This window comes from Ziziphus jujuba, chromosome 11, assembly GCF_031755915.1.
Source record: "Ziziphus jujuba cultivar Dongzao chromosome 11, ASM3175591v1".
Lineage (NCBI taxonomy): Eukaryota > Viridiplantae > Streptophyta > Magnoliopsida > Rosales > Rhamnaceae > Ziziphus > Ziziphus jujuba.
Genome location: NC_083389.1, coordinates 25059225 through 25073255, shown reverse-complemented (window position 1 = coordinate 25073255; position 14031 = coordinate 25059225). Strand labels below are relative to the sequence as shown.

General features: G+C 31.2%; 2 protein-coding genes across 4 annotated transcripts; one reads left to right on the top strand and one right to left on the bottom strand.

Moving 5' to 3' along the window:
- The first annotated feature begins 3688 nt into the window (after positions 1–3688).
- On the top strand, positions 3689–6215 carry LOC107405050 (large ribosomal subunit protein uL4). The gene is made up of 2 exons (XM_016012055.4): positions 3689–4886; positions 5897–6215. Exons 1-2 carry the CDS (start codon positions 3777–3779, stop codon positions 6008–6010), a joined length of 1224 nt encoding a protein of 407 aa, XP_015867541.1. The 5' UTR covers positions 3689–3776; the 3' UTR covers positions 6011–6215.
- A 1831-nt stretch (positions 6216–8046) lies between these two features.
- Positions 8047–11618, bottom strand: LOC107405047 (uncharacterized). 3 transcript variants are annotated; one of them, XM_016012052.4, is made up of 3 exons: positions 11211–11618; positions 10903–11067; positions 8047–8297 (listed from the first exon to the last, which is right to left on the bottom strand). In XM_016012052.4, exons 1-3 carry the CDS (start codon positions 11473–11475, stop codon positions 8263–8265), a joined length of 465 nt encoding a protein of 154 aa, XP_015867538.3. In that variant the 5' UTR covers positions 11476–11618; the 3' UTR covers positions 8047–8262. The 3 variants fall into 3 exon arrangements, with proteins under 3 accessions (XP_015867538.3, XP_015867537.3, XP_048320716.2); XM_016012051.4 differs by lacking the exon at positions 8047–8297 and adding an exon at positions 8312–8885; XM_048464759.2 differs by lacking the exon at positions 8047–8297 and adding an exon at positions 8313–8823.
- Between the last annotated feature and the right edge of the window lie 2413 nt (positions 11619–14031).

The window sequence follows — 14031 nt, the reverse complement described above, 5'->3', positions numbered from 1 at the left end:
TCATGTATTATATGTTCTTTATTTTGAAAAATTAATTTTTAAAAACAAACTCCAACATATTTTATATTTTGAATTTTTAAAATACAGAATGAATTTGACTTTCCAAATTTGAATAGCTAGAGTATTCTTTATTTTTAATATTATATTAATATTATTTAATGTTTATCAAATTTTAAGACCATTATATTACATTAATATATTTTAAAAATATTTATTATTAAAAAAAATAAACATAACGATAATTGTTACTAATAGCATTGTAAAAGAAGTTTTAAAAGTTACATTTTTAATATTTAAAAATATTTTTTATTATATGAAAGAATAAATAGTTCATGAAATGACTAACATATCTTTATTTGTAATAGTATAAGTTGAAACTAATCCCAACAAAGACACCTAACAACATTAAAACTAGCACCACATTGACAAAGAAAGTGAGCAACCAGGTTAATCGTTGTATGAATGAAGATAAAATGAAATTGAGTCAAGCATGCAACAACCCTCATAAATGCAATGTGTATGTCAAGAAAGGCTTTTGTATCCTTTAATTTAGATTTTAAACCACAACCTTTGTGTTTTTTTTTGAAGAATTTTAATCCACAGCTTTGGTATAGCTTTATACCCACATTCTTCTTTCAATAGTCTCTCAAAAGGCCAATGAACATGGTTTTTGCACAACAGTAAATGTCTTGGCTATTTAAGGGTCACAGATATATCCTTTTGTGGTGCATTGCAACAAATCTAAGGAAGCTAATTTAATATTTTGTGATCTTATCAACACAAATGATCTTGATAACAAATTCACTAGGCGATTCCATACAAAGGCAAACAAATCTTTGTTGGAAAAGTATGGAAAATAATTCTCATTCGATTATTTTCTTCCATTTTGTACCCCCACAAAAAAACAAAAAAACAAAGAAAAAAATCATTTTGACAACACGGTTGCAAAACCCAAATGGCAAAATACAATAAAATATAGTATAAAGAGAAGTAGTTGAGGTTTGCCAATTTTAGACCTCAAACTCACAAAACCCAATTTCAACCTTTTTTTTTTTTGTTTTTTTTGTTTTTTCCCAACAAATAACATAGCCTTCAATAAAATAACATTGTTGAAAGCATCAAAAACCAAAATCTTCAATTTGGAGGAGTTTATAATTTTCTAACCAATTTCAATATTTAGATAGACAATCCAATTATAAACTAGAAAAAGAGTCATTAATGCTTGCTCTTCATGAGAGTGATATATCATTTAGCGAAAAAAGTGGGGATTGTTTGGATTGGTATAGCCACTTGAACCTCAAGCTTGAACAGCATCATAAAAGGGAATTCAATGTCAGAATGAGCAAAACAGGGATAATGGGTCCCTTGTTGAATTCCGCTTTGAACCTCCAAACCTGCCAAAATATGCCCTCATTTAACAGTCGATAAGAATTTTTATTTTATTTTATTTTATTTTTTGTTGGTTAAACAGTCAATAAGAATGATGCAACATAAAGTAGAAACAGACACATATTATTGGAGAAACCAAACTAAGAGCAAGAATCTTAATTAGCAACAATTTAAAAAAAAAAAAAAAAACCATTTTGGCCTATATTTTTAATACAAATATTGCCCATTTGCAACTTGATATTAGACTTAGGACTAAGTAAAACTGTCTCTATGCCTGACTCGGTAGTCTCCATTTTTCCCTTTTCATTTTTTTTTTTTTGGGTAAATCATCAGTCGCCGTTGTTTTGCTCTCTCTTTCTCTTTGGTTTTAATCGCTACATCTGGCACCGACACTTTGGCATTTGTGATTTTCCTCAGTTGGAAAGAAATCATTTGCAGCATGACAATGCAATTTGTGTACTCTTCCCTATAATTATTAATCGCATGCTCCAAAGTACCAAATTTTTGACACAAACTCTCGAAACTCTCTTGGTTAAAATTTGAATGGCATCCAATCACCTACTTTGTCATTTTAACATTTTTCCATAACATAGTTGTCATTTTTTTTTTTTTAATGAAATTGAACCTTTTTTTTTTTTTTTTTTTTGCAGTTGATGAGGTTCAAATCCAGCATATAAATTGGGATATTGGTGAGTCTGACTATCAAAACTACCAGACAGCCTCATAAAGTGAACCTATTTGTGATTGAAGGTGTTTTTATTAATATAGTTATGGGTATCTAACAACTTTATATTGTTAGCCTACCCATTAATTCATCCATCTAAATAACATTTTTTTAAATTGGAGGAGGAAGAAATTTTTTTTTTTTTTTCAATCTCTAGACATCATCAATGTTAAAATCTAAAAGTTAAATTTCAGTAGTTATTATCATTTGAAATATTCTCAAAGTGCTCATATTTAATTGGTATATTGATCTAAGAGGAATCTCATCTTCCTCTACTAAATCTACTCAAATAATGTTTGTTGAGGCAGTAGCTAGTATATGGACGCAGGACACCCTCTTGTGAAGTAAGAAGATGGTTGTGCATTTTTTACAAATTTAATTATTCATGTAATAAACTTTTTCTTCTTATTCCAACTTGACACACATTTAAAAAAAAAAAAAAAAAAAAGGGAAAAGAAAATGCACATTTTAGTATCGCACAAGTAGTATCCTCTGCACTAGGTTTTACAGTAACAGAATATATCGCTATTCCTCCAACCCAAAAAATTCCTTGCAAGATTTTCACAAAAAAACAAAAAAAAAACCCTCTTATATCAAATAAATAATCTTGAAGTAAATTATATTAGAATGAACTTCTCTTCTAATATTAAATTCCATGCTCAATCGATATGCATTATAAAATTTATACTTCGTTCTGAATCAAACTTCAATAATCAATTAGTCTAGAGTTTCCAATGCAACTCACCAGGACAAAATAAATCAATTTTAGTTATTGCTTTGTTATAGAAAACAATTTATTTATTATTTATAGTCCTACAATAATTCATACACACCAAGCTATAAATTAGAATCCAATAATAAATATAAAGTTTTTCTAAAAACAATCCATTTTTCATTTAACTTATGGCAAAAACATTTGATTATTAATTTTTGATATCGGTGGTTATGACTTAATTTGTTTATACGTACTTTATATTAAGCAAATTGTATTAATAGATTTAGCCCAATAATAAATTCAATTAAGAATATATTTTCAAATCTAGGTCTAAATCTTGATCTTGATAAAACCTTCATTTCTATTTGTAACTAATGTAATATTAAAGGGAAAAAATATTAAACAAATTGCAAGTCACATCTATTGTTTAGGGGCTGTATTTAATTAAGTGGACATGATGAAAACATTATTCAGCCACATGTTTAATTAAATACATAGAAAGAAAAATTAATGTCAATGCGCATAAGAAATTGATTTTCAATTTTATCGTTCTGAAATTTTTAAAGTTTTAAATTTCCCTTGAGGGTCACAGTTACATGTGGCGTTCCTCCAACCGTGCGTAACAGGGATGAAGAAAACATACAAAGAAAAAAGAAGAAATAAGTATTTAAAAGAAAAAAAAAAAAGAAAAAAAAAAAAGAAGAAAGGTTAAAAAAGGGTTTTTGGCAAGACAATTTGGGCCTTTCAAAGCCCAAATCGGCCCAAGTCCCATCTCAAAAGAATTCAAGTTTAAGACAATTTGGGCCTTTGATCCACAACCTCCCAAAGGAGACGATAACTTAAATAGCCCTCATCGTCATTTTCACTCGTGGCCTTCAGTTCCGCACGTCTGAAGAAAAACCCTAGCCGCTTCCCACTTCGCACAGTGAAGAAGCTGCAACAACAACAATGGCTTCAACAGCCGTAGTTCGTCCCCTTGTCACCATCCAAACCCTCGAAGGCGACATGGCCACCGATTCTCCCCAAACCCTACCTTTACCAGACGTTATGAAGGCCTCCATTCGACCAGACATCCTCAACTTCGTTCACTCCAACATTTCCAAAAACAGCCGCCAACCATACGCCGTCAGCAAGCGCGCCGGCCACCAGACCTCCGCCGAATCCTGGGGTACCGGACGAGCTGTTTCTCGTATCCCCCGCGTTCCCGGCGGTGGAACTCACCGCGCCGGTCAGGGAGCTTTCGGGAACATGTGCAGGGGCGGCCGGATGTTCGCTCCGACGAAGATCTGGCGCCGATGGCACAGGAAAATCAACGTCAATCAGAAACGATATGCCGTTGTTTCAGCCATTGCTGCATCTGCTATTCCTTCTCTGGTCTTGGCTCGCGGGCATAGGATCGAGTCGGTTCCTGAGCTTCCTCTGGTCGTCAGTGATTCCGCTGAGGGGGTCGAGAAGACCTCGGCGGCGATCAAGGTTCTGAAACAGGTCGGAGCTTTTCCCGATGCAGAGAAGGCCAAGGACAGCCATTCGATCCGGCCCGGTAAGGGTAAGATGAGGAACCGAAGGTACATCAATCGGAAAGGCCCTCTTATCGTGTACGGAACCGAGGGAGCTAAGCTCGTTAAAGCTTTCAGGAACATTCCGGGGATTGACATTGTTAATGTGGAGAGGCTCAACTTGTTGAAGCTCGCTCCTGGTGGACACCTTGGGAGGTTCGTGATTTGGACCAAATCGGCTTTCGAGAAGCTGGATTCCATTTACGGGTCGTTTGAGAAGCCGTCGGAGAAGAAGAAGGGTTATGTTCTGCCAAGAGCTAAGATGGTGAATGCTGATTTGGCTAGGATTATTAACTCCGATGAGGTTCAGTCTGTTGTGAGGCCGATCAAGAAGGATGTGAAGAGGTCAATTTTGAAGAAGAACCCGTTGAAGAATCTCAACACCATGTTGAGGTTGAACCCTTATGCCAAGACTGCTAGGAGGATGGCTCTTTTGGCTGAGGCCCAGCGAGTCAAGTCCAAGAAGGAGAAATTGGACAGGAAGAGAAAACCCATTACTAAGGTACATACATACATATATATATATATATATATATATACACACACTGTTCATTTTGCATATTTTTATTTTGTTTAATTAAGTAGTATTATGCTGTTGAGTAGTCTGTTTGTGGGTATGGATTGAATATTATTTTCAGGCATATGAATTTATACATTAAGAAAGAAATTTGCTGTCTGGTTTTTATTACATTTGTGATTATTTGAGACATTTTCATTACGTTTCTCGCGGGGAGTGAAATACTATGATCCAATTAACCAAGTTGTCCAAAATGTGCATTGAAAACCTTTGCTAGTTAATATTATTTGTCAAACCAGTATACATTTTTCATTCCATAAGAATTAATTTTTTTGGGTGAATATTATATGAACTATCTGAAAATATGGAGTAATCTGTATATTTTCTAGACACAAAATTCAACGCTTAGTTTAATCTCAATTATTTATGTGGTTTATTTGGTTGCATCCCCAAATTTAAGAGAATGCCTTTCAGATTTACCACACTAAAAGGAAATGTATCATCTTAATATAATTGTACTATTGACTTGAAAATGGAGTTTTGGATATACAACCATTATTCTCTTAGTTTTGGTCAAATATAAATACATATATTTAGTGTTGGGGCAATAGTTGTATTTAATTATTTGACAAATTTTTACCGTTTCATATTTGTATTATAACAAATACAATTCATCTTTCTGTTTAACCTTCTTCCTTAATCTTTTATAGTTCATGTATTGTTTTCTACTTTAAGTTGTAAATAACTGCGGGGTTTCGTTACCAACTTAGATTAGCTATTTGTTATGTATGGTGCTGAATATTTCGTTAAGTTTGTTGTGGCTAATCCAATTGATGGATGAAAAATGCTCGGTTGTTGATATTCTAATGTGTTATTTTTGGCTGATCCAAATTGATGGATGAAAAATGCTTGGTAGTTGATATTCTAATGAGTTATTTTTGATTAATTATACTGATACTCTTTATATATATATATATATATATAAAATTTACCAGGAGGAGGCTGCTGCTATCAAGTCCGCAGGAAAGGCATGGTACCAAACTATGATCTCAGACAGTGACTACACCGAGTTTGAAAATTTCTCGAAGTGGCTTGGTGTCTCCCAGTGATCCAAATTTCTGTTTTTTTGAAAGTTAGACTTTTAGGTGCTCTTTTTTTTTTTGTTTTTTTTGGTTGGCAGAAAATCTCTTGAGACGTCTTAATGGAAGTTCTTAAGTTATTCTGTATTACCTTGTTTTCGGGATTCAATAGTTATTTAAGGATATTTTTTGTTTCTTTTAATCTTAAATGGAGAAGTGATGTATTTTTGTTCTAGTCTGAGCGCAGAATGTGTTGCAGCTTCTCCCTAAGGTCTCTCTCTCTCACTCTATTATATATACTCATCTATACATTTAAATGGAAAAAGAAAACTCCATAGAAATTGCAGTGTCTCTCCTTATGATCATACTAGCTCGTTTGCAGTTGACAGTCGAGGGTGTAAATTTAATGGCATTGGATGTGAAAACCAAGCATGCATTAATTGTTTGGTACATGAAGATGCAACTGGAAGTCTGAAGTTACTGAAGACTTTTTTTTTTTGGGTGAATTTGGTTCCCCAGTGACTTGGAGGTGAGAAAAGGGAAGGGGTTTTTTTTTGATCTGTGGTGGAATGTGATTGTCAAAGAAAAAATGAATAGAGTTTCCCATTTACCAAAAATGGCTTTCCTTGCGTAACGCACTCGTTGATGGTGTTTTCAACATGCCAAACTGGATCCTAAAAAGGACATGAATGCATGTTTGGAGCTAAAAGCAGGCTGGTGATGGTCTGTGAACTCTCAGTTTTGTTAATGGCATAGTTGGAAACAGAACGTTGTGCTCCCTATCCCAGTATAAGATTTGCAGAATTTCTTTTCACAATTGTAAAAGTATAAGATTTGCATTTTTTTTTTTAAAACAATTATAAAAAAAACTCTTTAAAGATATCATTTAAATATACAAAAAATATAAAATAAATTTATATGATATTTTTAATATTTAAAATATCAACACTTGGGTCTTAACTAAGTTAAAAAATATTTTTTTTTTCTTTCCCAATAAACAGTTTAAAATCAAACACCACCTCAAAAACTCTTTCTAATATTTTTAGACGAAACTAATAGTAATAAAAATTTTACAAAACTTTCTTTTTAATTAAAATATTTTTAGATAATGAAAATATATATTCGTATTTAAAATTATGATCATCTCTAAAAATGTTTGATCATATACTTTTATATATATTTCTAAACATATTTAAGATGTTCGTATTTGAATGCATTTTGAAATGTTCAATCGGATACTTCTAAACACATTTAAAATATTTATATCTAAAAACATTCAATGATGTACTTTTAAATACATTTAAAATATTTAATTATATATTTTTAAATATATTTGAAATGTTTAATTCTATACTTCTGAATATAAATATGTTTAATTAGTAAATATTTTTAATAATAATTTTAAACGGAAGTAAAAATATAAATTTATAATGGTACTTATAAAATTTATTTGATAATACAACAAAAACATTAATTAGAATGTTTGTAACTTTAAAATTAATAATCAGTTCGAATAAGATTCTTAATATAAGGATTAATATAAGATTTTTTGTTTTTTAGCTCCTGGATCACACTTAAGATAATTACATCATTGGCTTCATATACTATTCCTAAATAGGAATTTTAGTATTTACAGCCTTTAGTCTTTTCATCAAAAAAATTGCAAAAGTGATTTTTTTTTTCTTTTTTCATTTCATTCTTCCCTTTATCAAGGTCCTTCTGAGATAATTATTTATTTATTTATTTATTTTTGCTAAAATTATTTTTCTTTTTTAGAATGTGCATTTCGAGCTACCAGAGCAAGAGTATTTTAGAAATCACTATAAACAGGGCATAATCTAAAAAGTTTTTGACTTTCTTTTTTCTCCCCTTTCTCATCTAAAATGTGTTTTGAGGTAATTACAAATATCAATTGCCTCTATAATGATTTTTTTATTATTACCAGTTCTCCGGTATGTGTGTGACAGCTGACAATACTTGGCCAATGTAATATTTGCCACCCTTGACAGCTTTTTAAAAACTTTTTCTTTGATGACCTGATAAATTCATCCAGTTGAACAAGTATGTGCACCAGAACCTGAGTTTTCCGATCTCTTTTTATTATTTTGTAAAATCCTGTCATCCATGACTCTAAAATAATTGTGTTTATACAAATGAATTTATCCACAAAATAAGAGGTAAAAGAAGAGCAAAAATGTGGAAAACCATTGAACAAAAAAATTATATCAGGAAAAAAAAAAAAAAAAAAAGGATTACCAGAACCTATAATTACAGCAAAAGCATTACTGGTGTTCAGAACATTCTGACGATGGCTTCTCTGCAATATTTGTCATCATATTTTAGTTAGAACTCAGACGTAAATGAAGAGAAGGAAAAAACAACAAAGCAGATTTAAAACTTAAAGCATACAGGCAGAAGAAAGCCTTTTATGAAGAGAAGGAAATAAAACAACAAAGCAGATTTAAAGCATACAGGCAGGAGAAAGCCTTTTATAACTCAAACACATACACGCTGCAAATACAAGAGCTACTAAAGAGCACAATTGGACTGATTAAAATTAAAACTCATTAATACAGCTTGATAGAAATTAGGTCAGATTTATGGGAAATTATAAGGAAGATCATGGAAAGGAATAATCAATCGGATTGGGTCAAGCTACAAGTGTCACCAATCTAACCTTACCAAGTTAGTCGGAATTTTATTTTACGATTGCTGCCCTCACCATACCTCAAACATCAAAGGTTTTGACCTGCTCACTTCACTCCCCCCAACTTTATGCCCTCATCAAATCCTCCACTTATTCCTCTTTTGATTTGTTAAGGCACTATTCCTGACAGCTCAACCTAATGCAATAGATGGTTCAAACTCTCTTCCATATGTTGGCTTAAATTGGACATTACATGTCCTGCACAATAAATTAGGATTGAACACGAGACCAATTTAGGCAATTAGGCTCTGATACATTATTAAGTTATCATGAATTCCAAAAGCGTAGGCTAACAAGACGCAAGGTGAATATTGCATAAACAAAAGAACATGGAAAGAACCAGTTCTACTACCACATTAAGTTAGAATCAATCCCGAAAAATTAAGTTACCAGGAACTGGATCAGAATCAATCCCCAAAAATTAAGTTACCAGGAATTGGATCCAACTATATATAGGAACTTAACACAACTGACAATTAATACTCACCCTAATGGGTAAGTTCATCCAAGAAATTCGATCTTTGGTTAGCTAAACCCAAACACAAGAACAATTAGACAAATAGAGTTTGTTAGAATGTTAAATTACCACCTAAAAAGCTTAAATAGTTAGAAGCGAGCCAAGTTATGTATATCAAGCTATGATATGTTTTACTCTCTGAATTGACACTCACTCTTCACAGCCTCACCTTCTACATCTCATCATCTAATCCCACTCTATCAATAAGAAGGTTTCATCAGTTAGGTTTCATATTCTTTGGCAATTTATTTTATTTATTTTTATTTCACTTTATTCTAGCACATTTCTTTTTTACAAAACCTACCAAATTTGACCTGACCATTTGGTGGATTCAGTGATTCTGATTCTGTAGCCCATGGTTTGTTTCTGCTGTCACAAGCCTACCAAATCCCAAGCCAATAAGGTCAGGTTTATTGGAGAACTACATTCAATCCAAACCCTAACCCTGAACACAAACTAACACAAAAGAGGGGGAAAAAAAAACAGACATGAAAAATTGCATTTAAATTAATTTTATGGATTATTAATGCAAAGGTTCTCTTTCTTGGTTTGCAAATTTACTAGTAGGGGACTGCAGAAAAAGATGGAGAAGTAATTTCATCTGGTTTGTCTAAAGAAGCAGACCTTCATGACTTTAGCAGACTTCAAAAATGGGTGTCTTTAACTTGTGATATAGTAATTTTATGGGAACTGATCAAACAGATTTCTTAGCCAGATTTGAATTCTGAACGTGAGATTTATGACCATAGTAAAGAAAGTTTCCTATCTCACATCTGCTTGGTTACCTACTGGAAATCATTCACCTGCTACGAAAAATTGTTTATTCTAGACAATACTTTTATATCATGGATCATAGTTAAAAGGGCAAGCCACAAACACAACAATCAGAAAAGGTGTCTTCAATTGCTCTTTTATTTTTCTTTTTATTATTAATTGTAAAATTATTGAGGTCTCACTAAGAATACATGTAACATCAAGATTAGCAGTCCTGTAAACCTATTTTATCATGCAATCCTAGCCAAAAAGTGTAAAATTCCCTATTACAAGGTGTAAAGCCATAAGAATTTAAGACGGAGATATATTTCCATGCACAATTTTCCTGAATATATTTCGATACACAATTTTCCTTTTTTCTCTTCTTCTATTAAAACAGAACCTTAGGTTATATGCATCATAATCCAAGCTCCTTCTTGCCTTCCCTCTTCAACATGAAAAATCAAAAGTCCTTGGAGGATATGGTACTCGAATTGAACCAATTCATAAGGAAATGCACACGTTCCTTTTCATCCTAAAATTTCTTAATTTTGACCATGAGAAGAAGGGTGTTGGCAGGACGCAGGAGAAATCAAAAATACAACCAGGAAGGGAGAGGTGTGAGGCAGTTTAACCAAATAGAACTTCAAGCTTCAATGCCTCCTCATAAAGGGCCATAACAAAATTAATATAAGTTAATCCATGTTACACTCTATCAGCATACAAAGATTAAAACTTTCCACCTAAATATTAGGATTAAGACACAATACTGAGATTTGAAACCAATACCAAATGAAAACAATGATCGAACCACTGAAAACACCATACATAGTGACTGCATCTACCACAACGACAAAAATAGTAACACAAACTATTACGTAAATTGAAAAAAGAAAAAAATTACAGAGAAACAAAAACAACAGATATAGGGTCAAAAATGATTACCACGTAGTTTACTGGCAAATAGCATCCGATCCATATTATCAAGCCGCCGTTGAATGGATTTCAGAACCGAATTCAGCGAAGAAACCCTCTTCCTAACAACAGAAATCCTTGCAGCATGTTGCATAACGAACGGCAACGGTGCATCTTCCAATAACTGATCAAGTTCTATGCAAAATGGGCAACAAATTTCATTGTCAGTAAAACAAATGAGAGAAAAATTTTGCAGCTTTACACATAAGAGATTGTACCTTTAACCACAATGGGGCATCAAATTTACAGCAATAACAAAAACCCATTTGGAAGTATACCTCGTGAGAGACGGTCGAGTGCAAAAGAGAGTCGCTCCTGGCTCCCGACAGTGTCTTGAGCTTTGGAATCGAAGTCCCTAATCACAGTGGTAAGCATCGAAGATAGACCTTTGGCCAAAGCATCGGAGCCGCCATTAAAGTTCGGAGCATTGTTGGTGCTGGTGTCGGACTCAGAGGATTGTGGGTTTGCATTGGGTTCCGAATTTAGGGTTACCGATTGAGAGAATTCCTCTGCGGATTCGCAGTGGTTGTGTGAGGATTCCATTGAAGAACTAAACGAGATTGAAGTAGTAGTTTCCAACGAACTAGATTTTGAAACTAGCAAGGAAAACGCAATCACTAAGGGACGGGCTGAAAATAATTACAAGCACTGAAGTCTGTTGTAATTACAGAATGGCTTTCTAACAATCCAACGAGAACCATATTTTAAAATATTTATAATTTTTTCGATATTTTTTAAAACTTTTCTTTTTTTTCGATAAATTAATGACAAATTTAGATTTGAAAATAAAATGGATAAAATTTTTATAAATTTTTTAAAAAAATTTTCAATGTGTCTTCGATTCGTGTATATTCATATCAATTATTTTATATTTTAGTCAAAAATTTTATAATATTTATAGATATTTTTCAAAATTTTTATCCAATTTTTAGAAAATATTTATTAAATTTAATATTTTTAACAAGAAATTTTAAAAATATTACTGATATTTATTCGAATTTATAAGATAAAGTATTATATTTTAATCTAAATTAAATATTAAAAGATATAACGTTTTTATTATTATTTTTTATATTACACATCTAAAATATTATACTATATATTTTAATTAATAAATAATTTTATTAGATATGTATTATTTTTTTATTTTTTTAATCAATAATATAAATTAAGAAGATATGATACACATTCAATATTTTTTCAGCTTTTATAGTCAAAGTGATATTCATTTGATTAAATAAGTTAATTTTAAAGTTTTAATAAAAATTTTAATTTCTTTTTTTTATAAATTTTTATCATTTTTTCATTATTTTTTATAAATCTATATTGATATTTAACAAGTTTTGATATTTACATAGATATTTTAATATTTTAAATATTTGATATTTTCGTCGATTTTTTAGAACTTTAACTAAAACTATACCCCCTAACCTTCACTCTCTTTTATCCTATACAACAGTTTAAATAATGATTATACTCTTTTTAAAGTTAAATTATTTTAAATTCCTTATTTTTTTTTCAAATAATTAATTTAAAAATTCTAAATTTTTTATTAATTTTTATTTAAACTATATAATAATTTCAATTTTTTTAAAAAAAATACATGACAATTTCAATTAGATTCACCCTTTCATTGGTATTAGTAAATCCAGTTGGTTCTGTCTCCAAAATATAATATACATTAGAAGCTTTGAAATATTACACCTTTGGAGCTTCCCTTTAGTGAATTTGAAATTGCTTGAACTTTATCACCTTGGAAGCCTATAACAACTATGGAGAATTAAGGAAAAAGAAGATAGTTATTTAATTTGATTGAAAGTTTTATTGAAAACTGAACAATAAATGTTAATTTATAGGCTCATCCATAGAGGGGATTTTAAATTTGCCAAGTAATTTTGTTCTAAAACATTTGTCATTAATTCTATAACAGTTAATTAAATTCTAAAACTATTATCCAATTTATTTCCTATAATAGTCAATTAAATTAAAAGTTGTTATTTAATTTATTTGGCCTCATATAAAAGCCAAAACAGTTACAATTTCCATTCACAATTTCATCATAAATAGCCTTTAATATGATATTAAAAACCATATTTTTCCAACAAAAATTCTTATTCATTAAACAAACCATGGAATCTATTTATTAGTCAACATAAATAAATTGTTTTTCATTACAAAACTACTTTTTATATGTCCACCATTAATTAATATTTTTGATGTATGTTAGACACCTGGTGGGACTTGCAATGAACCCTGCATAAGTCCTTTGATATGAAAGACTTAAAATCATATCAACAGATTTTAAGAATGCAAATAATTAAAGACAAAAAGAACCAAAGCTTATTGTTATCTCAAGAGATGTATGTTAAACTAACGATAAAGAAATTCAACATTGATAAGGCCAAACCAATCATCATTCCACTAGCAAACAATTTCAAGTTAAGCAAAAGATTGTATTCCTTGTCCAAAAAAGAGATAGAGGATATAGCTTCAGTGTCTTATTCTTTAGCAGTGGACAGTCTATTGTACGCAATTATATGTACTAGACAAGGCATTGCTCATAAATGGGTACAATGAGTAATTTTATTTATTTTTTAATCCTATAAAAGAACATTAGAAGGTAGTGAACTGGATATTAAGTACCTTAAGCATACATCAAAGGTATGCCTATGCTACCGAGGAGGTTATGCAGCTCTAGAAGGCTATTCAAATGGATATATGGCCAGAGATTTTAATAGTAGAAAATCTACTTTATGTTATCTATATACCTATTTAGGAAAAACTATATCGTAGCAGTCAAAGTTGCAAAAGTGTGTTACTTTATCTACGATAGAAGCAAAGTACATTGCTACAATAGAAGTTAGAAAAGAAATATTGTGGTTAATGTGTTTACTAATAAATTGGGCATCAAGCAAAAGGACTACAAGATACATTGTGACAATTGGAGTGCTATGGATTTAAGCAAGAGAACTCAATGTATAATCTTGTAAAAAGCATATTGACTTCTCATACTAGAAAAAAATTCACATTAAGGAGAATTTAGCAACATGTTTACAAAGGTTATTGTGCTAGAGAAGCTAAAACTATGTAGAGCCATAT